This window comes from Eptesicus fuscus, chromosome 16, assembly GCF_027574615.1.
Source record: "Eptesicus fuscus isolate TK198812 chromosome 16, DD_ASM_mEF_20220401, whole genome shotgun sequence".
Lineage (NCBI taxonomy): Eukaryota > Metazoa > Chordata > Mammalia > Chiroptera > Vespertilionidae > Eptesicus > Eptesicus fuscus.
In genome coordinates, this window is record NC_072488.1 from 61,575,796 (window position 1) to 61,597,864 (window position 22,069).

General features: G+C 54.3%; 1 protein-coding gene across 1 annotated transcript in view; it reads left to right on the plus strand.

The window, feature by feature from the left end:
* AFF3 (ALF transcription elongation factor 3) overlaps nt 1–22,069 on the plus strand; it is a 492,503-nt gene that overhangs the window by 398,755 nt on the left and 71,679 nt on the right. The window contains exon 11 of the mRNA XM_054728175.1: nt 400–437. Within this exon, the coding sequence (XP_054584150.1) occupies nt 400–437 (38 nt within the window). The remainder of the gene's footprint in view (nt 1–399; nt 438–22,069) is intronic.

Genomic DNA, 22,069 nt, shown 5'->3' on the forward strand with positions numbered 1-22,069 from the left:
GTTTAAAAAGTTTGAGGACCCCTGCTATAAAGGCACCAAAACGAATCTTTTTTTTTCTTACAGGGAAGTAGAATAAAGCAACAGGGAGTACAAATGAAATAGCTGGGGAGGGCGGCGGGAGGGTGGGAGGGGTCTCCTGAGACCTGTCCAACCTCACCAGCCTGGCACTTCCCACCTCCCCACGCTCGCCCCCTGGTGGCAGGGGGCCCTGCAGGGGCTTCAGTTAACTCCTCAGGAGTGTCACTGCGTAACACGACAGAGCTCTTACTGTGTTGCCTGTACTTTAATATTCGGCCACATGGCAAAAATGTGTGTGACACGGGTTTTTGTAAGTGCTGATTGACCACGTAATTTGGAAGTCAGAATATTAAATAAACATCTCTGCCCTTTCTTCCACAGGCAGCCCAGGGAACCGCGCTCCACGCTCTGTCTGACAGGTATGTTTTGTCATTTTTATGAACTATAAATTGCTTTATGAAACATCGAGCCCTATTTATTGTAGCATATAATTCATAATCGGATTTTGTCCCTCAAGTGTCTGGGAGCTGGGGTGTTAAACGTTTTGCATGCTTGGATTTGTCATGCCCGTGTGGGTTTATTACTGCAAAAATCGCCTTGTTGTATTTCACAGGAAGTGTGGAGAGTCCCTTGTTGTTAGTGAAACAAGAGACCAGGAACTGGAGGGAAAGGCCTCAGCGCGCAGTAAATTCTGAACTTTGGAATTGTTTGCGATCTGAGCTCATTTTTCAGCAATAAGTACTTCATTTACTTGGAGATGTTTTCTTCAGACTTTTTCCATATCATTTCCCCGGGAGCTAGAGGAAATCTGGCTTTCGATGAGATTCTCCCCTGAAATACTTTATGCATGGCGCCCAATTCACGGTCCTGAGTGCCTGGCTCTTCGCGCCGCGCTTCAGCTGGTTTTCTGACTTGTATTATGAATGAGATCTACAAACCTAATCAACTGTCACTCAAACTGTGTTTCACATCTGGCTTTACTGTATCAAAATAGTTGAATGGGATCTATAGCTACTTTTGAGAGCAGATCAGGCCCTTTTAGTTGTTGGTTTATTATTCTTTTCACTTGCTAAGGTTCTGCGTGTCCGGGGGAGGGAGCGGGGGGCCAGCTGGCCTGCCCTGATGGAGCCCCGGATCTGGAGGGGGGGGGGGGGTGTCCCCGCTGGGGGGCAGGGCCCGCCAGGGCAAGGGGCCAGTACTTCTGGTCTCTGGTCATTCTGCCATTTCGGTCACTGGGCTTTTATTATATAGGATTATCCTATATAATATGCTAATTAGAGGATGACCTTCTGGATGAAGCTGGGGCTTCGAAGGAAGCCTGGGTCCTGGCTGCCGGAGGGAAGCCAGTGCTGGCAGCCAGGGTAAAGAAGACCTACTCTTGCAAGAGTTTCATGCATCGGGCCTCTAGTATTTCAATAAAGCTGAATATATAGGTACGAAATGTCATTATGACCTCTGGTAGAAGGAATCAAACCTATTTTAGGAAAGTATGGGCTCCCTTTGAAGACCTGGTTGCAAGATACAATCAGAAATTAGGACTTCTTCCCAGAAGACACGTGGCCCTGTCCTGGCTAGCAAAGGTCCATGGGTGAATAGCAGTGCTATTCCCTTTGACTTTGTTCTGAAATGCCCTCCAACCCCTCCTGGTCAGGCCCTGGAGCTCCTCAGCCAGTAAGTTAGCACCTGGGCCCCTGCTGGTTGCATGACTAAGTGCAGAAGAACATGAGAAGAAACCGTCCGCTCCCTAGAGACAGAGGCTCCCGTTGTCACTACTCTTCTACGAACTCTCTGTCCTCCCGTGGAGTAGAGCGTTTCCCCCTTAAACATAACAGTTTTTCTGCTCAAATTTGGGGGAACTTGGCTCATTTCAAAGTAATGAGTTGCTCCGCCTGCTGGCCTAGCACCGGGTTGTCTGCAGCTACCTGCTCTGTGCTTCTCCTGTCCTGTGTCCCCTGGCTCGGGCCACACGCGTAATTTCCATAAGTGAGAACCATCTGTGACCATTTGGAGATGCCATCAGAAACCCTCCTTTCAAATAAGGACATAGAACACTGACTGAATTCTTGGACTCACATTTTCTAGGGTTTTAAGTTAGAGACTCAGTAACAGAAGTCATTTTCTACCACTTACCTAATCTGGGAGGAAACCAGTAATTTCTAGGAAATGGTCGACCAGGGTGGGGATGAACTGCGTAAATATTTGCCCCAGGTTCTGACCTTCCCAAGGTGGAGATCTAACCTAGTATCGCTGGCTACCCGTTGCCTGGTACTCACCTAGTACACATTCATTTACACCAACTATTCTGGTTTCTAAACTATTATTTTTCAGCATGTTAACCATCTCTTGATATAAAATTCCACATGAGGCAGCACTTTCATTTTTATCCCAGAAAAACGGAACACTGTTTAGATCTTAAGGGATGCGTCCTGAGTTCTACACGTCGAGTTGAACAGGGTGGCGCAGGCTGGCCCAGGTCATGGCGCACGGCTCCCCTCTCGGCGTCCTGCTGGTGCGCCCCGCGGGGCCGTCTCGCTTCCATGTGGCCGCACAACCGCCTGGAGTGCCCGGGGCACAAGGACATTTGGTAGGGGCTTAGCGCTGTTTTGTTTCAAGATGTGCAACTTGATGATGCAGTGGGTTTGGCTGGCTGGGTTTGGGGGTGTGGGTTTGCAGAGCAGGAAGCCTGCTGTTGTTCTCTGCGTCCCGGGCAGGAAGCCTGCTTCCGAGGCGTTGAGGCGGGACCTGGTAGACGAGTGACAATGAGAAGGGGTGGCATTTCTCTGTCCTTCGTAAGGACCGTAGCAGGTTCATCCCTGTGAGGTGTCAGAGGGGAGAGACTGTCCAAACATCTTTGGGAGGCCGGTCTCGCCTGTCTCGTCACCTCTCCGGTTTCCTGTTCTAAGCAGGCCTTCTGGGAGAGCGCGGTGTCTGGTAGCGCATACTGTATGCTTTGAAGTTGTGAGTCCATGGTAACCAAAGCACAGCCTGGTAAATTAAAACGATGAAATGTTTCGTTACCTAAATTTAAGAATTATCTGTGGTCAGCCCCACAGAAAACCTTTGGCCTTGCTTTGCTTGGCCTGAGCGATGAGCTTAATTTACGGTTCAGCCCGAACAGCCAGTGTGTCCGCAGATGAACACAGGATCACAGTCACAAAGCAAATCTGACGTCCCCCAACTTACGCCTGCCCCCCGCACGACGGGAAGGGCCACGTGTAGGTGGGGTGGCCTGTTTTTCATTCTTTTCTAGCACCAACTGTAGAGTGTTTCATCTGTTATACGCCACTGGGTGTCCGCTGGCATACCCAAGGCCCAGTGGGGCCCCCATAATGAAAAACATCAGGAGACCAGGGCAGGACGAGGGGGCAAAATTCCCTGTATGGCAGACAAGCCAGTTACAAGAACACCTCAACTTGCAAAAAGACACAGTGCTCCCTACCTGCTCCTCACCGTGTGTGCCTCTCGGTGTCCTTTGTTCTTAGGGATTGTGTGTCGGTGGGTAGAGAGGGGCAAGGAGACCCGGGGTAAGTGGGCCTGAGGCTTGCTTGCCCAGGTGAGCCCTGTGTGGACGCACTGCGCGGGAAAGCGTGCACCGCAGGAATGTGGGAAATATGCAAAGTGCCGGAGGAGAAGGAAGGATGTACGCAGCATACAAATCCTCTCGCTGTGATTCACTTCCCCTCTAAGCAGTAAATAGTAGATAACTGTGGTGGAAAAAAAAGGGCCCTGTGATTTATCAAGCCGAGCAGCTGCGCGTTTGCAGGAGGCGGAGGTCCATCTTGAAGCCGGGGCAGGAGCGGAGGCAGCGAGGACTCGGTGTCAATCACCCGGCGCCTCGTGCTCCCGGAGGCAGGCCTCGAGCTCCGCAGCGGTGCTTTATGGCTGATCGGGAATTCATATTTCCTGCGAAACCTCAAGCATCATTTGCAGTAACTTGGGCTTTATAAAAACGGAGCCTAATTTCATCTGAATAAATCATGTTCAGCTACAAATAGGAGGAGCTGGGAAAAATGGTGCTCGACTTAAAAAAAAAAAAAGGAATGAACAAGAAAGCCAACGTGAAAACAGTTGTTGAAGCGCTGCAGTTGGAGGGCACGCGCGGCCCTGGTGAAATCGTGCATGTAATCATCTTCTGAAATGTCAGCCTGCCACGGCAGACATGCCTGCGTGTTTATAGCCTGGGAGACGCATCACCAGACTGTGCCCTGTCAGCCCATCTGGCAATATTTCAGCTCCAGGATCCATTTATATTGAAATCCAAACAACTACCATTGATTTATTCATTTATGCCACAAGTATTTATTGAGCGCATCCCGGGAGCCCAGCGGGCGAGCGCCGTGCGGTGCAGGGCTGCGGGCGACCAGGAGCGGCCACGCACCCCTGGGGGCTTCGTCGTCCAGAGGGCCGCTGGCTCCCGCATTTGCTGCTCTCAGCTTAGCTTCCTCAAGTCAGTCTCGCCCATCGAACGTCCTCTTCCCATTAGGGAGAAGAGGATGAGAGTAACTAAGTGAGGAATGGCATAAAGTGAAGAGGTTTTACCTCCCTGTGAGTCTGTCTGCATCTAAAAGCAGGACTGGACGTGTCCCCGAAGCAAGGCAGGAAGGACTTTTCAGAAATTCCACATTTTGAACCTGGAAGATGCCCGGGAGGTTCACTGGAGAAAGGTGTCAACCCTGAGACCCGCAGCAGTCTCTAGTCTCCAGTGCCAGGGACTGTCATGACGTCCTTCTGGGATGCCGTGTAAATAAACGCTTCCTACAGCGCTCACAAGCCCTGTCACATTGACAGCCACCTGTGACCAGCAAGAAGACTGAGCCTCAGAAGGTGACGGGACTCAGCCAAGGCCACCGGCAGCGAGCGGCAGAGCTGGGACAGGCCTCCAGGCCCCCTGTCCGTCTTCACTCAGCAACAAAGCAGGCTGGGGTGGGGTCAGGGGCAGGCGACTCAGGCCACCTATATTCTGACAAAGACTACTCGGTGTGCACTAAAACTGTCTTGGTTTCTACTAATAATTATAATAATTGTAACCTTTCATTCATAACTAAGGTGATCTTTTAATCCATAGCACCTTGCACAGTTCCTGGCGATTAGGAAAAACACAGTAAGTTATTTGATGAATGAAAGAGAACAATGAACACATGAATGACGGTTTTGTGGTTAAACAGTGGCGACTTTGGACTTAAATAGGAAACCTTTTCCTGGAACTGGCTGTCCCTGAGGCAGCAGACCACCTCGGAGGCAGAGTCCGCCAGGCTCACCCCTGAGGGTCCACGCAGGGCCCTGCCTACAGATGCCACAGAATTGAGATGCACTGTTCACTGTCAGAATGGCTGTCATCGATAAATCCACAGACAACAAGTGCTGTGAGGATGTGGAGGGAAGGGAACCTCGCGCACTGCTGGTGGGAATGCATTTGGTGTGGCCACTGAGGAAAGCCCTACGGAGTTACCTCAAAAAATTAAAAATGGAACTGCCTTAGCACCCAGCAGCCCCGCTTCTGGGAGTTTATCCAAAGAAACCCAAAACACTAACTGAAAGAATCTGCGCACGCCTGTGTTCATTGCAGCATTCATCACAACAGCCACGATTTGGAAGCAGCCCAAGTGCCCATCAGTAGATGAGTGGATAAAAAAAGCTGTGGTACATTTACACAATGGAATATTTCTTGGCTGTAAAAAAGGAGATCTTACCTTTTGCAACAGCCTAGATGGACCTGGAGAGGATTATGCTGAGTGCAATAAGCCAGTCAGAGAAAGACCAGTACCATAGGATTTCCCTCATGTGTGAGATCTAATCAACAAAATGAACTAACATGCAAAGTAAAGACAGACTCATAGATAGAGAGTAGGCTGACAGCTGTTGGGGGGATGGGTGGCTGGGAGGGGGATAGAGGGATTGAGCAAAAAAAGGAAGAAAAAAGAGAAAAAAAAAACCTCATGGACATGGACGACAATGTGGTGACTGCCAGGAGGAGGAGGGGTGGGGGAGGTACAGAAGGAATGGGGGGATGAATGGTGATGGACAGAGACTTGACTTGGGGAGATGGACACATGATACAGTATACAGATGATGTGTTGTAGAGTTGTGCACCTGAAACCTGTGTAATTTTGTTAACCAGTGTCACCCCAGCAAATTCAATTTAAAAAATTAGTCCAAAAGTAGGTAAGAAAGTCTTTTTAAAAAATTTCAAAGGATTGAAATCACCCTGTGCAATTAGAGTGGATTAAATTAGAAATAATGACAGAAGTGAACACGTGATGCCATTGAGAGCTCTCTGCACCCAGAGGGAGTGAAGGCCATGATCTCCGGTCCCTCCCCCTCCTCATGCTTCACCCTGTCCAAGGACTTAAAATGCCCCCCATCTTTCTTTAAATATATGTTTATTGATTTCAGAGAGGAAGGGAGAGGGAGCGAGAGGTAGGAACATCAGTGATGAGAGAGAATCATTGATTGGCTGCTTCCTGCACGCCCCTCACTGGGGATCTAGCCCACAACCTGGGCACATGCCCTGACTGGGAATCGAACAGTGACCTCCTGGTTCATAGTTTGACACTCAGTCACTGAGCCGTGCCAGCTGGGCAAACTGCCCCCATCTTATTTCCACCAATTATTTGTAACTAAAGGCCCGGTGCATGGATTCATGCATTGGTGGGGTCCCTCGGCTTGGCCTGCAGGGATCAGGCCAAAACCGGCTCTCCGACATCCCCCAAGGGGTCCCAGATTGTGAGAGGGTGGTTCTCAGGTGATGCACCCCGGAATCAGGCTCCCTCCTATCTGGGTCCGGGGTGTGAGTGAAGCAGATTTAGGGCTGACAGTGCCCCAGCAGCAACCTAACCCATGGCCGATTCCATGAGGAATCGGGCTCCCTCCTCTGCTGGTCAGAGCATCTGCTCCCTGGTGGTCATTGTACATCATAGCTATCTGGCAAATGGTCAGATGGTCACTTAGGCTTTTATATATATAGATTCTTTCTGTCCTGCATTCATTTGATGCAGGTTCAGTTCTGAGCTCCTCCGCTTGGCGAGGCATTGTGCTGGTCTCCATGGAAGACACACACATTCCTTACGATGGAGCCCACGCTGCAGGAGCTGACAGTGGCCGAGGACATGTAGACATATGCATAACCACTGTGTATTAAACATGGACATGTGCACACAGCCCTAAGTCTACTACAGCAGCCGTGTGTGGGCGCTGTGCTGAGCACTTCACACACCTGACTCCCTTTAAACCTCACACCACCCTCTCAGCCAGGAAGGAGAGATTCAGCACGAGGACCTGAGGAATGACATTTTCAATGAAGTTTCATTTCATTTCATTTCATTTCATTTCATTTGCCAAATACTCTCCCTAAAATCCCAGTGAGTCCGGTTTCCAGGGATACATAACTTAGCCAGAGCCTCCAGACTGGCCTGTCCGACTCTAGTCAGTTCTCTTAGCTGCTTCAGTAACACCAGCCACACACACCCGTAAATTTATAGGAAAAGAGTGTCACCAGCGGGGTACAGGTGTAACACTGAAGTATTCAGAGCACAGAGGAAGGGGAGGGGCCTTTGAGGTGGCATGTGAAGGACGAGTGGCATCAGGACAGGCCCCCCAGGATGGAGAACGGGAGAGCCAGCCTTCTCTGCAGAAAGAATGGCCTGAGCAAGGCCAGGCTGAGGCCTGAGCAAGGAGCAGCAGCCCCCGCCCGAGGTGTGGGCCCTGCAGGCTATCGGCAGCCGCCAGGCAAGGCGCTGGGGTGGGGGTGCCCATCGCTCCACAGCGCTTCCTCAAGCCTGCGGTCCAGCCTCATCTTCCACAGAAACTGTGAATAACCAACGTACCCCACTCCCACAGCTCCTATTCCGTTAGCACAGCACGTACTCGCTGACACGGGCGTGCGTCTGCCCTCTGCTCCCTCACGCGTTTGTCTGTTCTCCACAACGAGCAGAGAACAGGATCCACACCTTGAACGGTGGGGCGCCCTGCCTACAAAGCAGCTGCTCGGTGATGACTTACCCAACGCCTTTCCAACAAGAACGACCAAGAATGCCGCCCATCTCTGCTTTCCTGGGAAGGAGGGAAATGCCAACTGCGGCCTGGACGTCAAGGAGCAAGCAAGGGGGTCTGAATCCTGACACTTGGGTTGGAATTTGCTTTGGGCCAAGGAGTCACCGTCTGAGCCTGAACTTCCTCAGTTGCATAAATGGGAGGATAGGAGTGTCCCCTTGTTAGGTTTCTGGACAGGTTCAACGAGGTGGTGATAGAAGGGCTCTGACAACCTAGCAATCACTCTGTTGCCCCACTAGGCAAAGTCTCTCCCCAACGAACATGAGACTCTCTTCCAGTCCGACCAAGAGGCGTAAAAACCAAAAGAAGAAAAATATTAGTGTGGATTTCAGATGTGGAACCATGAATAACCAATTGTATGAGGCATGTTTTTTGTTTGTGTCTTTAAAATTTTTTTTAATCCTCACCCGAGAATATTTTTCCATAGATTTTTAGAGAGAGTGGAAGAGAGAGGGAAAGACAGAGAGAAACATTGATGTGAGAGAAACACATCGATTGGTTGCCTCCTGCACAAGCCCCAACCAGGGCCCGGGCCAGGGAGGAGCCTGCAACCAAGGTATGTGCCCTTGACCGAAATCGAACCCAGAACCGTTCAGTCTGCAGGCCGACGCTCTATCCACTGAGCCAAACCAGCTAGGACTGTATGGGGCGTGTTTTTACACCGACATTATAGGAAAATGAGATCAGCGTATCCCAAGAACTGTCCCTCACTGCTGCTCATTCTGACCTGCTTTGTGGCAGGTTCTCCTCCAGCCTGTTCTCCCCTGAGCCACTGGGGGCCTCGGGGGCCTCGGGAGGCTCACGCCCGCCTGCAGCTGATCCAGCTGGTCGCCAGAGAACCGTTTTCATTTTATTATTTCAAAGCAAATAATCACATTTCAAAAGCCAACACGATCTCTCAGATCACATGGGGATCTCGGGTCGAGATCTGTTTGGGGACTGTGATAAAAGAGAAAGCACTGAGTGGCCGCATGTCCTCTAAGGACGACAGGCCTGCCATGCTCACCAAGGTGGCCCCCTTGCCTCGCAGCCTCCCGCCCCCTTGGGCAGCTGTTAGCTTAACAGGCCACATTACCGTCTGAGCAAATGCAGGCTATCGGGTCTGAAATCAGCTTTTAAAACCCCCTGCACTAATTTCCACACTACAACTGAATAGCTCCTGAGAAGCCATTGAGTTCTATCAGGTAAATAACAGACATTTTAAAAGCTCCCAAACTTGTATTTTACAAACAGAACAGGACAGCCTGGAAGAAACTGTTACAGCCTTTTTGAGCGAATAAGTTGTATGAAGCCACTGATTGCCCTTTGGGGTGGTTCAGTGGGTTTGGGGAAGCCCGGGAACCATGGGGACCTGATGCCTGGGAATAAGGAGCAGCAGGAGGGCCTGGGGGAGGGGAGGAGGTTTAACCCTGTGATCAGAGCCCACAGCTGCCTCTCGGAATAGCTGGGCCACTCAGCGTGGCCTTAAGAGGGTGTGACCTCTTTAGAAAAAGGAAGATAGTGTGAAAAAATGACGGCACAACAGTGTGAATGTACTTAATGCCACTTGAAAATGGTTGAGATGGTGCATTTTGTATGATATATACAGGGTGTCCCCCAAAAATGTATACACACTTTGAATAAGTATTTATTCCAATGGGTTAAATCTGAAAGGAAACATCTGTTGAGCTATCAGCTGTTACTGTGTACACATGTTTTGGGACACCCTGTATATATGAAACCACGATCAAAAGTTTAAAAAAACACAATGTACATCTCTGCACATCCTGATATTCCAGACCGCCCCCCCTTCCGGGTGGTCCCCTTTCTCACGGCCAGACTGGGAAGCGGTGTTCTCGCGGATTTGAGGTGCTGGAGTTCTGGCGTGGAGAGTCCTTCCTCCCTTCTCTGCTGGCAGGGAAGCCCTCTCGCAGGTGACCCTGATCTCCTGTGGTGGGGAGCCCACCCTCCCCGCCTGCTCCTGTAGCCAGGGGTCTGTGAGCTAATCGTCCACACCGTGGGGGGGTTAACCGGCTGCGGAAAGGGGCCGGAGGGAACCAGACACCCCATGGAAGGCGAGACATAACCATGGGGACCGTCACCCCACAGTGGCCCACGTCGGGACTCATGCTCTCAGACTAAGTTGATGAAGTTACCAGAGGTAACGTATTAGACAGCGGAACTCTAAGTTACTCTCATTGAAAGTCTCTGTCACTACGTCACTGTCACCTCTAGACGGAGAACAACAGCACATTGTGTGTCTGATGTTTGCTCTTCATTTCATTGTTAATGCATCCAAACAAATGTTAATGTATCCAATAACAGGACAGCTCAAAGTTGAAAGTGAGAGAAATAAAACTCTGATGTAATTAGTATAGATCTCAACCTTTGTCGCTGTTGTCTACTCCTTTTCAAAAAATGCTATTTTTGAAGTAGAATTACGCAGACACCTTCTGGAATAACTACTAATTAAATTAAGCACTTGCTCTCCTGCCCAGAATGTGCTGATTATTAGTTAATTAGGGGTCAGTTCTGTTCAGATGTTAAGACGAATTACACGTGAAGATAATCTACAGTCTCACCCGTCCCACTCTTTAAATTTTGTGGGTGTGGTCACCGTCCTCACTGATCCCATCTGGGAAATTGAACTGAAATATTTTATAGGAAAAACTAGAGGCCCAGTGCATGATTGAATCATGCACGTGTAGGGTCCCCTACACGCTTTCGTTTTCGATCACGGGGGAGCTGGGTGCCTGTCCGCTGGTGCACCAGTGCGGCGGAGGCTTCTGAAAGGCCTGGTGCCTGAGCGGACAGGCACCCAGCTCCCCCACTTTTGATGGTCCACGGTGGGACGTGAGCTCTGCCCCAGAGGCCCCTTCTGTGCCACAGCACAGCCATGGCGCAGACGCTGAGCTCGAGCCGCCGTTGGCAACGCGAGCTCAGCGTCCCGCCGGCCCAATCAAACCGCCCCCCCTCCCGACCACCCCGAGTCCCGCCCCCCCCACGCCTCCTGGCCAATCGCGGGCATAGCGAAGGTACAGTCAATTTGCATATTTGTCTATTATTAGGTAGGATAGAAAGTTCAAACAAGGTGCATTTTTTTATACACACATCTATTTCTTAACACAGGGTGCCACTGTCTTGAGCTACGTCCCTGGTAGGTGGAGGGCCGGCTGCAGAAACATGGCGTGGCTCCGGGTTTAAGCCAGTAGATAGATTAGGGTTGGGTTTTCTTGTTTTGTTTCAAACCAAACTACTCAGCTGCTTTTGGTGGAAGTTTATTTAAACTGTGATACCCCAACTGCTTTTTGTTCTGTTTAATCTCCTTCTCGTGGAGAAAACTAGTCAAACCCCTGGAACCTCCTTTCTGTGCTGTGAGAGCCTTCCAGGCCCCTCTTCCCCACACCTCCCCATCTTCTCCCCACACCTCCCCTCCCCAGTAAGCCCCCCACCCCTTCATCTCCTCCTCAGCACCCCCCAATAAATCCCCACCCCCTCTTCACCACACCTCCCCTTTCCAATAAACTCCCACCCCCTCTTCCCCACACCTCCCCTCCCCAGTAAGCCCCCCTCCATCTCCTCCTCAGCACCCCCCCAATAAACCCCGACCCCCTCTTCCCTACACCTCCCCTCCCCAATGAATCCCTCTACCCCCTCTTCTCCACACCTCCCCTCCCCAATAAGTCCCGCTACCCCCTCTTCCCCACACCTCCCCTCCCCAATAAGTCCCCCCACCCCCTCTTCCCCACACCTCCCCTCCCCAGTAAGCCCCCCTCCATCTCCTCCTCAGCACCCCCCAATATATCCCCACCCCCTCTTCCCCACACCTCCCCTCCCCAATAAACCCCCACCCCCTCTTCCCCACACCTCCCCTCCCCAATAAGTCCCCCACCCTCTTTCCCCCACACCTCCCCCATCTTCTCCCCACACCTCCCCTCCCCAGTAAACTCCCACCCCTCCATCTCCTCCACAGCACCCCCCAATAAATCCCCCACACCTCCCCTCCCCAATGAATCCCTCTACCCCCTCTTTCCCACACCTCCCCTCCCCAATAAGTACCCCTACCCCCTCTTCCCCACACCTCCCCTCCCCAATGAATCCCTCCACCCCCTCTTCCCCACACCTCCCCCATCTTCTCCCCACCTCCCCTCCCCAATAAATTCCTCCCAGACAGTTCCTGGGCCATCTCACTCCTCAGACCTGCAGAGCCAGCTGGCGCAGGGGCGGTCCAGCTGCCAGCTCTGGGCACGGGGCCTGCCCCTCTGCTCCTCCCTCCTCTCCCCCGTGGGCCTCCCCTGAGCGCTGCTTTGACCGCCTCCAGAGGTGGCCCTGGGCCAGCATTGGCCGTGCGGCCGGCCTTATGGCTGCGTTTTAGAGCCCTGAGCTCCCTGCTGCAGCCAAAAGGTTGATGTGCCCCCATCAGCTGGGGCAGCCTGACCTTCCCACTTCATCCGCTCCTGTCCCTGCCTGGCTCCCGGGCGCGGCCTGCACTGCTGTTGGACTGAACACAAAGCTGAATGGGACCCCCTGACCAGGCATGGTCAGCTGGGCCTCCTGCCGCCGCTGGCCTCGGTGTCGCACCCACCACACCAGGCCGGCGCAGGGCTTGCTGTGGTCACGCAGACAGCTCTCTGGGTCGGTGCCACTGCCCCACTTCCTGTGAGGGACACTGAGGCCTGTGGTGATGGAACTAGTTGCCAAGAGCTGGAGCTGACGGAGCCCCGGGTTCTGGGGGGCAGACCGAGTGGCGGCGCAGGCACTGTTTGTGGCCTGGTTGCCCAAGGGCCCCATCCTCACTCCCCCCGCTGACCTCTTAGAACAGGACAGAACCGGCCCTGCCCCGAGCTCGGGCGGCGCGGGCTGGAGCACAGGGGACCCAGGGCTGCCCTCTGCGGAGGCCGGGCCACAGCCTCAGAGCGCAGGCAACCTCCTCGCAGGGAGCACTCCTGTTTGCGCCACTTGGCACAAAACGGATGACGTGCGCCCGCACGGGCTCCCCGGCCTGTGCCCTGTGGGGGACGCCTCATCTAGTCTGCTCTCCAGGAAGAGCCGCGGGGACCCCAGTCCTGCGCTGTCTGCACTAACACAGGAGACGGCAGACCCTGAAGGCTGTGGTCCCTCGCAGACGGGCCTCTGGCCGGGAGAGGAGAGCCAGGCCCACGGTGCTTCCTGGGACTTGCCTTTCCTAGCGGCTTCCTGTCCCTCCAGCGGGGGGGAGACATTGGCTGCTCCCTCACATTTCCAAGTGAGGCCACATGATGCTCAGGCCTCTACAGCCACTCTGTCCCACGGGCCTTTAAATGTGAGCGCTTCCCACATGCTCTTCCTCTGGGCCCATCATCAGTTCCCGGCCTCCGTCCAGTGAAGCAGAGCTCCAGGTCGTGGGGCCACACACTCTCTGGGTGTCAGAAGGTCAGTAGCAGTCGGGGCTCAACCAGCGTGACTCCTCATGCCCCTTCCAGCCCGGCTCTGTCAGACCCATTCTGCGGCACCGGGCACAGCGTGTCCGTTCTCCCATGCCCGCCCACATCCTCTTCCTCCTGCTGGAGCCATCACTTCCCCTTCTCCTCCTTCCCTCTGACACCCCTGGCCTCTCCTCCTTCCCCTCTCACACCCCTGGCCTCTCCTCCTTCCCCTCTGACACCCCTGGCCTCTCCTCCTCCCCTCTCACACCCCTGGCCTCTCCTCCCCTCTGACAGCCCTGGCCTCTCCTCCTCCCCTCTCACACCCCTGGCCTCTCCTCCCCTCTCACACCCCTGGCCTCTCCTCCCCTCTCACACCCCTGGCCTCTCCTCCCCTCTCACACCCCTGGCCTCTCCTCCCCTCTCACACCCCTGGCCTCTCCTCCCCTCTGACAGCCCTGGCCTCTCCTCTCCACTCACACCCCTGGCCTCTCCTGCCCTCTCACACCCCTGGCCTCTCCTCCCCTCTGACACCCCTGGCCTCTCCTCCCCACTCACACCCCTGGCCTCTCCTGCCTGTACTTCAGTTTACTGCTTAACCAGCCTGGGCCCCAGCGCTCCCCTCGCACGCTCCCCTGCCCTTTGGTGACACTCGGCTCTAGTAATGAGCTGCTGAACTCCCTGCCTTCCCATTGAGGACACGCTCCATCGTGTGCCTGTCAAGCCTCGCCTCCGCAAGCACTGCTGGCTGTTCTGCTCTCACCTAAGCGGCGGTGGTAGGGCTTGCTCTGCCCACGGTGGAGCGATGGTCAGGCCTCCGGAGACAGTTCCTGTGAAGCAGCCCTCCCGCAGCCCTCAGTGCTTCCATCCCACGGCTTAGCCAGCAGCTGCCTCCCTCTAGGTAACCTCTCCTGCATCTCAGCTGACGGAGCCGTGTTCTCTGAAAGGTCACCTCCTCCACGGTGAGCCCAGGATGGGCCAGGCCTCTCTTTCCTTGGAGGTGTGGCCCCTTAGCTGTATCCCAGCCCGTGGAACACCCTGTGCACTCCCCGCCCTGTAACCCTCCCAGCACTCATCGCCATCAGCTGATAAAGTGCCTGCGGGAAGTGAGAGGGGCCATAAATGTCTTCTCTTTATTTCTGTGATGGGTCTCCCGTGACTGTCTTAGACTTCTGTCTGTTTCCCAGCCCCATTGCTATCACTTTACTTGGTGTTTAACATTTCAGTGCCCTAACCTTCCCCTTCTCCAGCTTCCCGCAGTGCATCCGGGCACACCCCCCGTGTTGTTTCTGTCTCCGAGCTTTCTGGTGAAGGTCATCTGTTGGACGTTTTAATGATAAAACCCTGGCAGGGACAGCGCTCCTAAATGAACTCTGGATCTCCCATGATGATCGCATTTTTGAGGGGTTGGGTCCCTTGCCCTCCCCCCATGAGCAGTCCCCAAAGAGGAGTCTAGGGTGAAATATACCACGTGCAGTCAGCCTCATCTATTTCTCCACCCTCCCTACCTGCTCCACACAATAGGAAGGTGCAAACAATAGGGTCTAAAGGAGAAGAACTGCTTAGGATTGTCTAGCTTTTCTGTAACAAGGAACAGGCGCTGGGGAAATGGACTCCAAGTGTGCAGACACCACTTTCCTTGGGCACCGCGCCCCAAGGAGGGCGTGTCTCCATTCGCCGCAGCACTGTTGCCGCGCCAGCCCTGCTGAAAGGAACACCTTTCAATGTTCTGTTGCCCAGATGCGCAGGGCGCCGCTGAGGTGGGTGGAGCGCGGCCACTGTGGATGCGCTAAAGACCCTTTGGTGTTGGCTCGCTCCACTCCTGCACCGGGAGCAGTTCAGACTTTTCTTTTCATGGAAATTCTGATCTCTTTATCTGGCCGCTTTAGGGTCCGAATTAGCTGGTGGGAGTTGCAGTCCTGGAGATATAAACAACTTTGGTTTCCCTGGGAAAGTGGTCAGTCAGCTCACTGTTCATCCCTCTCAACTTACTGAAAAGCTTTAAAAGGCAGTCGTTTAACCCTGAGTTTTGTAACTTTGAAATAGACTCAGGTGATCGTTTATCTCCCCGTTCCGGTATCTTCTGACTGTTCTTCCATCATAATGTCTCTTGAATGACATTGCTCTTAAAATATAGCTCTGGCAACGGGAAAGATGACTTCCGGGTTCCCAAACTTCCCGATCTGTGATCAGTTATAATTAATCCTCGCACCTGTCATTCCATCGGGATCCTGTGAAATAACCCAGGAGACACTGCCAAAAGGCAAGCAGGAAACCACCTGCACATTATTTAATAGTGGTGCTGTTGCCAGGGTCAGCAGGGTCATTCACCTCCCTGGTAACCATCCACCACCTCCCCGGATGTCTCCCCAGTGCCTGGCCCCTACAGTGTTTGCATTGGATGGACAAGAAAGATCACTAAACCTAAGGTTGCCAGGTTTAGCAAATAAAAATACAGGAACAACAAATAAGTCTCCATATAACTATGTCCCTAATCTTACATGTTATTCACTGTTTATGTGAAATTGAGATTTTACTGGGTACCCTGTATTTTATGTGGCAACCCTACCCAAGCCATATTTTGATTGAAAAACCATTAAGAAAACAATGGCCGGGTGGGTGTGGCTCAGTGTTTGAGTGGCAACCCATCAACCAGGAGGTCACAGTTCGATTCCTGGTCAGGGTATATGCCTGTGTTGTGGTCTCGATCCCAAGTAGGGGGCGGGCAGGAGGCGGTCCATTGATGATTCTCTCCCAACATCCTTCTCTTCCTTCCTCTCTCTGAAATCAATAAAAACATCTTTTTAAGAAAAAAATATTCTGTAAGAGTATTTGATCGCTGTTGGAAAGTCCATAAGGAAATGTCAGGATCTTGGAGGGCCATCTGTATAGACACTGTGGGTGCAGCTTAAATCAAATTCTGTCTCACTCCTCAGGAGGCTTCCTTGAAAACTAGGTTTCCCTTTTCAGAACAAGCATCTCTTTCCAATAGAAAATTCTGCACAGTGGTCCTTATTGCGCTTCCCTCCGAGTGTGTACCTGTGTGTGTGGAGTGTGTCATACTGGCTGTCAGTGTAGGGCCTATTTGGAAATCCAGGTGGGGGAGGTACCATTCGAAGGCTGGGAGCATCTGGGGGAGGTACCATTCACAGGCAGGGGTGGGGCATCTGGGGGAGGTACCATTCACAGGCGGGAGGGGGAGGCATCTGGGGGAGGTACCATTCACAGGCTGGGGGCATCTGGGGGAGGTACCATTCACAGGCGGGAGGGGGAGGCATCTGGGGGAGGTACCATTCACAGGCGGGGGTGGGGCATCTGGGGGAGGTACCATTCACAGGCGGGGGGGAGCATCTGGGGGAGGTACCATTCACAGGCGGGGGTGGGGCATCTGGGGGAGGTACCATTCACAGGCGGGAGGGGGAGGCATCTGGAGGAGGTACCATTCACAGGCTGGGGGCATCTGGGGGAGGTACCATTCACAGGCGGGAGGGGGAGGCATCTGGGGGAGGTACCATTCACAGGCGGGGGTGGGGCATCTGGGGGAGGTACCATTCACAGGCGGGGGGCATCTCTGGGAGGTACCATTCACAGGCTGGGGGCATCTGGGGGAGGTACCATTCACAGGCGGAGGGCATCTGGATGGACTGGCTCTCTGCCCCTCCCGCGTGCATACCCTCACGGAAAGCATCAGGCTCCCACTTTCTGTGCAGCATGGCCTGCTGCCCCAACCCTGCTGCCCTTCAGGTGCCATTTCTAACTTCTATTTCGCTGAGTTATTTGTGCCAAGTGCTGTCTGTTTTGATAAAGTGCAAGCTTTTTCCTGCCACTGAAGAGACCTTCTGACCTCCTTCCCATGTCTGTGATGAGGCTGGCGTGGGGGGTGGGGAGGCGGGTTCTCCGTTGACCTCTCAGAACAGCAGGCAGTGGAACCCGAGCTCGGCCCCCTAGCAGGTGGCCACAGCTCCCAGGCCCTCGTTAGCAGGACTGCGTGTGGGTGACACCTTCTTTCAAGCTGTTCCTTAGGCATCGGGACCCCCCTGGTTAGCAGATCATGTTAACTAGTCAGTGCCGCACTTTTTTCCAACAGTAATTAACGAGATAAGGTACACAATGGCAGCGGTGTAAATATTATAATAGAAAAGCAATTACTGAAGTGGCAATTTTAATCCAAAACTATTTTAATTACATGGGACTCCCAGTTATTTGAAATCTTGTCTCCACAGAGCCTCCTTTGAGCTTCCCCCTGGTTACCTGGAGATGGTCCGGGAACTTTGCCTCCGCCTTTACGTTAGAGTCACTCAGGGCGTGTACGCAGAGAGGTCGCTGGCTCAGTTACAGGCAGGAGCTGGGCGTCCCCTTTCTCCCCCTCACCCCCCCCCCCCCCCCCAAGGCGAGGCTCTCAGGAGCCTGGGAGCCTGTGGTGGACGCTCTGATTAGACAAGGTTGAGGTCGGAGAACCCTGCAGCTCCTGCAGGGCCAGCGGCCTGGGCGTCTCAGGAGCCCCCGCAGACGGTCTGTACTCGGTTTAATGCTCTGCGGGCGCCCTGGTGATGTGTGTTTAAGAAGTCAAGTCCAGTGGGCGAGTGGACACCCGCAGTGCTCGGAGCCATGGCTCACATGGTCCCGCCACCCAGGGATGGGCTCCCAGCTGCCTGCTCCCCTGCCTGGCACCCCGGCCCCACTCAGTGTTCCCCTCTCCACCCTGTGCAGGGACTGTTGCCATCCTGCACCCCAGAGGGCATGGGCGAACTAGGGGTCAGGGTGAGGCACACACACCCAGCTGCCATGGTGGCACTTTGCACCCCAAGTTGGCAGTGCTGGGGCCCATTCAGTGGGCAGCTCTCCCAGGTGAGCCTCTCCGCTATCCTGGTCCAGGTGCCTAGTATGTCCCAGTGAAGAGGTCACAGTACCTGGGAGGTCACCTTCCCGTGTTGGTTGGGGCGGTGGGCCCCCCGAAGGAGAGATGAGGCCTGGCTCGACGTCACTATCCCAGCCAGGCGCCATATGACCAGTCCTCCGGTGCCTGAGAGGTCTATACTGTACTCACCACAAGTGTCCCGGTGCCCAGCGAGCTTGACAGGAAACAGCAAATAAAAACGGCTGTGACCAGTCGAGAGCCCGTGGGAGGAAGAGGAAGCTTCCGTTTTAGTGTTGGAATGGCGCTTTCTCCTGCTTTCCGAAGGCTGCTCACATGCTCATGTGCCAGTGGGCACGAGGGGGAGGGGACCCGGGGTTCCAGGTTCTAAGATGCTCCTGGGGTGTCTTCTCTCACCTACGCTCCGAGGTCCCACATGCATTTTGCTCCTCGGAATTGACTGAGGCACACACCGCCCGCCAGCTTTGATGTCTGGCCACGTACCTCCCTCCGGTCCTCTCCTGCCCCCCTCCAGATTCTCCTGTGAACTCCCTCACATTCTGTCTTCATCGGGGAAAGTGGGACTACCTTTGAAGCAGAGGAATTTGATCAAAGAAATGAAGCAAAGCGTCAACGGGAGAGGCCTGTGGCAAGGACCATCTCTAGCGCCTCCTCCTCCTCCTGCCTTCTCCCTGCGGAGCCCTGTGGCCTGGCTGCCGCCCTGGGCTGCGGGGGGTGGGGAAGGGGTGCTGGGGGGGCGATGAGCTGCTTGCCGGGGAGAGCTGTTCGGGGAGCGGCACTGCGCACACACTCTGTGGCTGTGGGGCTGGAGTCACAGAACTCAGACTCAGTGGCACCATATGCCCAGGAATAATAAAGCAATAAGACTCTGTTGACCACATTCTAGTTTATGTCGTTCCTCCCCGCCCCCCTTTTTTTCTTGCCACCTCCTCGCTTCCTTTCTCCCTCTTTGCCCATCAAACAACCTTTCCGCTCAGCAAGCTTGAGAAGGGACAAAGGCCCGAGTCCAACGCTCTTCCCTTGAATTAATGTGGTGGTTTCCCCCTCCCAGGTTCAGCTCATTCTCAGCTTGTGTGGGGGTGTCGCTTTCCCTCACGAGCTAGAGTCTCCCCAAGCGTTGTCCTGGGCACCCAGCTCTGCAGAGCGAGCTGGGGGAGACCCCACCGCCGGCCTGGGCGGCCTGCACCCGCAGGGCCCGCACCAGAGCGGGGCCGGGCAGTGCTCCCCCACTCAGAATAGTCGCCCTGTTTTAAATCACGTGCATTTGCTTGGAGAACTTCCTCTCTGCCTGGCGCACAGAATCGGTCAGTCCCGATCTACCTGTCAGCTCTTTTCATCATCACCCCCGGCTTCGAATGGTGCGGACGCCATAAAACCGAAGTAAGGATCGCGGTTCCACCGCCTGGTCAGAGGCTGTTCTGACTTCACCCTCGGCGCCCACCCCCGGAATCTCTGGCTCCTGGCCGCCTGCTTCTGCCATGATTCCCCCACTGGGCCGGGGCCTGCCCCTCGTCTGTTCTCCCAGCTAAACCCTGACGCTGAGGCCCTGCTCCGCTGCCACTTCCTCCCAGGACCCTCCTGAAAGCTCAGGCCTCCGTAGTCCCGGTCTCTCAACTCTTAGAACTAGGACTCGTGCCCCAGAACTTAGCACTTGCCAGGCACTGCCTCCTTTGAACAGTTCCAGGCCCTCCGACGTCCAGGACAGGGATGAATCCTGCTTCTTGCGCCACCACAGTGCCAGGCAGGGAGTGAGTGCGAAGCAACAGTGCGGCGGGCAGCATTCTCCATGCTTAAGGCAGAAAAGCCCCCACCGCCCTCAACCAGAAATGGACAGTGTTCTGGAAGCGACTGGCTGCAGGCCGGTCATGCCTGTGGCTTAGCCGTGAAGTCACTTTGCCCACAGCCAGAGAAGAAACCTCCAGCCCCAACCAAGTTGGCATCGGCTCCACTGTAACACAGGACACCTTCCTTCTGGGGGAGTGCGGGGGTGGCAAGCGCAGAGAGAATGCCACAAAGGCCTCGGCCTGCTGCAGAGTCCAAGGCAGTGGGGCGCTGCCTGCCCGCCCCACACCAAGGCTGCACCCCACCCTCTGCAGCATGCGCATCTTTGCACCTCACCACCTCAGGTACTTTGTGTCTCAGCTGGAGGTGAAGAAGCCTTCTTGGAAATCATCTACTGTGGGCAGGTGTTAAAAAAAAAAAAAAAACCCTTTGGCATCTGGCTGCGCTGAGACCCACAAGGTGCACCGTCACCCAGGGCTCCTGAGGCATGGGGGCCCGCACCGTGCCCGCGCCCGCGCCCATGCCATCCAGTCATGAAGCAGGAGATCACGGCTAGCATGTGCCGCCACCGCAGCCAAGCAGTTCCAGACTCCAAGGTCAAGTTCCCGCTGCCCCACCGGGGCCTTGTCGCCAGCACACACCAGGCTGCACCGCCAAGAGACCCAACACCTTCTCCGAGCTGCTGGGCCCCCTGCCCGCCGGCCTGCCCACGTCAGCTCCTCGGGAAAACGGGGTGCTCAGGAAAACACACACAGGACAGCATGTTAGTCAATGAACTACCACCCATGCCTTCGGCTCCAGCATTCTCTGGGTTCTTCTTGACCTACCCACCGCTCACCATGCTGAATGGGGGCGAGGAATAGAATTAGCATAGAGATTCACACAGCTTCGTGTTAGAAATTCTGATATTGGGCATTTCTAGGGGAAAGTAACTAAAATTAGGTCACTCCTCAGAGAGCACAGGTTAGCATTAGGAGCACAACGCTAGGCCCCAGCCTCTCCCCTGCACTAACCAGGTTTTTCTTTTTCATTAACTAGAGATTCAGCAAAGAACATTGGAGGTGAGAGGGACCTTGGGCATCATCACTTGAAGCCCAGCTCTTGATAGATGAGAGGTGGAGACCCACAGGGACAGGTTGACACCACTCTCTCCTGGAATCTCAGCTGGTGACCTATCAGGCCAACCTTGCTGGTCCTGTAGCCGGTAGCCGGCTCGTTGGGCTCCTTGCATTTGCCCAGGATCTCATGATGGAGCAAGCTTTCTGTAAGAGGAAGACACCAGTGAGTGCCTGTCCCACAGCCTCCCCGCCTCCTTACAAAATTAAGGAATAAATTAACCTATGTTTATTGAGAACTTGCCATATACCTGTGCACCCCACACTCAGCGGCAGGTTCTTAGGGAGGTTGGTAGGTGTCCAGTCCTAAGGGGTGAGCGTTGAATTCCCAAGCCAGTCTCAGCGGCCTTATGAGCCTTGCTGTGGGACTGGTTTAGTCATGGAGAGGGGAGGTCATTGAAGCCAGGGAGGCACAAGGGGTGGTCTCCTTCACAAGGGAACCCCGAGAGCAATGTCCCTTCCTCTGGACATTGCCATCTGTGTGATGCGCGTGGCAGCCCTCTTGGGGCTGTGAGGAGAGGGAGCTGAAGCCGAGCCCGGGTGGCAGTGAGAAAGGAGGGCGGGGACGGAGGAGGCCACAGAGCCTCTGATTGTTAGCCAGTCCAGGAAAGGCCCTCCGTGGGGCTCCTGATCAGGAGGTGTGCAGTCCTCGCTGTGTTTTTGCTTATTTCAGTTGTCGTACCTGCTCTGTTGGAGCAGTCCAGCAGCCATGCTCTGTTACAGGGCCTTTGAGGGAGCCGTGGGAACAGCCCTTCCCAGGAACAAACCAGCCTGGTTACAACAGCCAACAAGTCACAGCTGGAGCCGATGTGGCCACAAGTCTGCCCCTCAGATGCCGTAATCTGGTT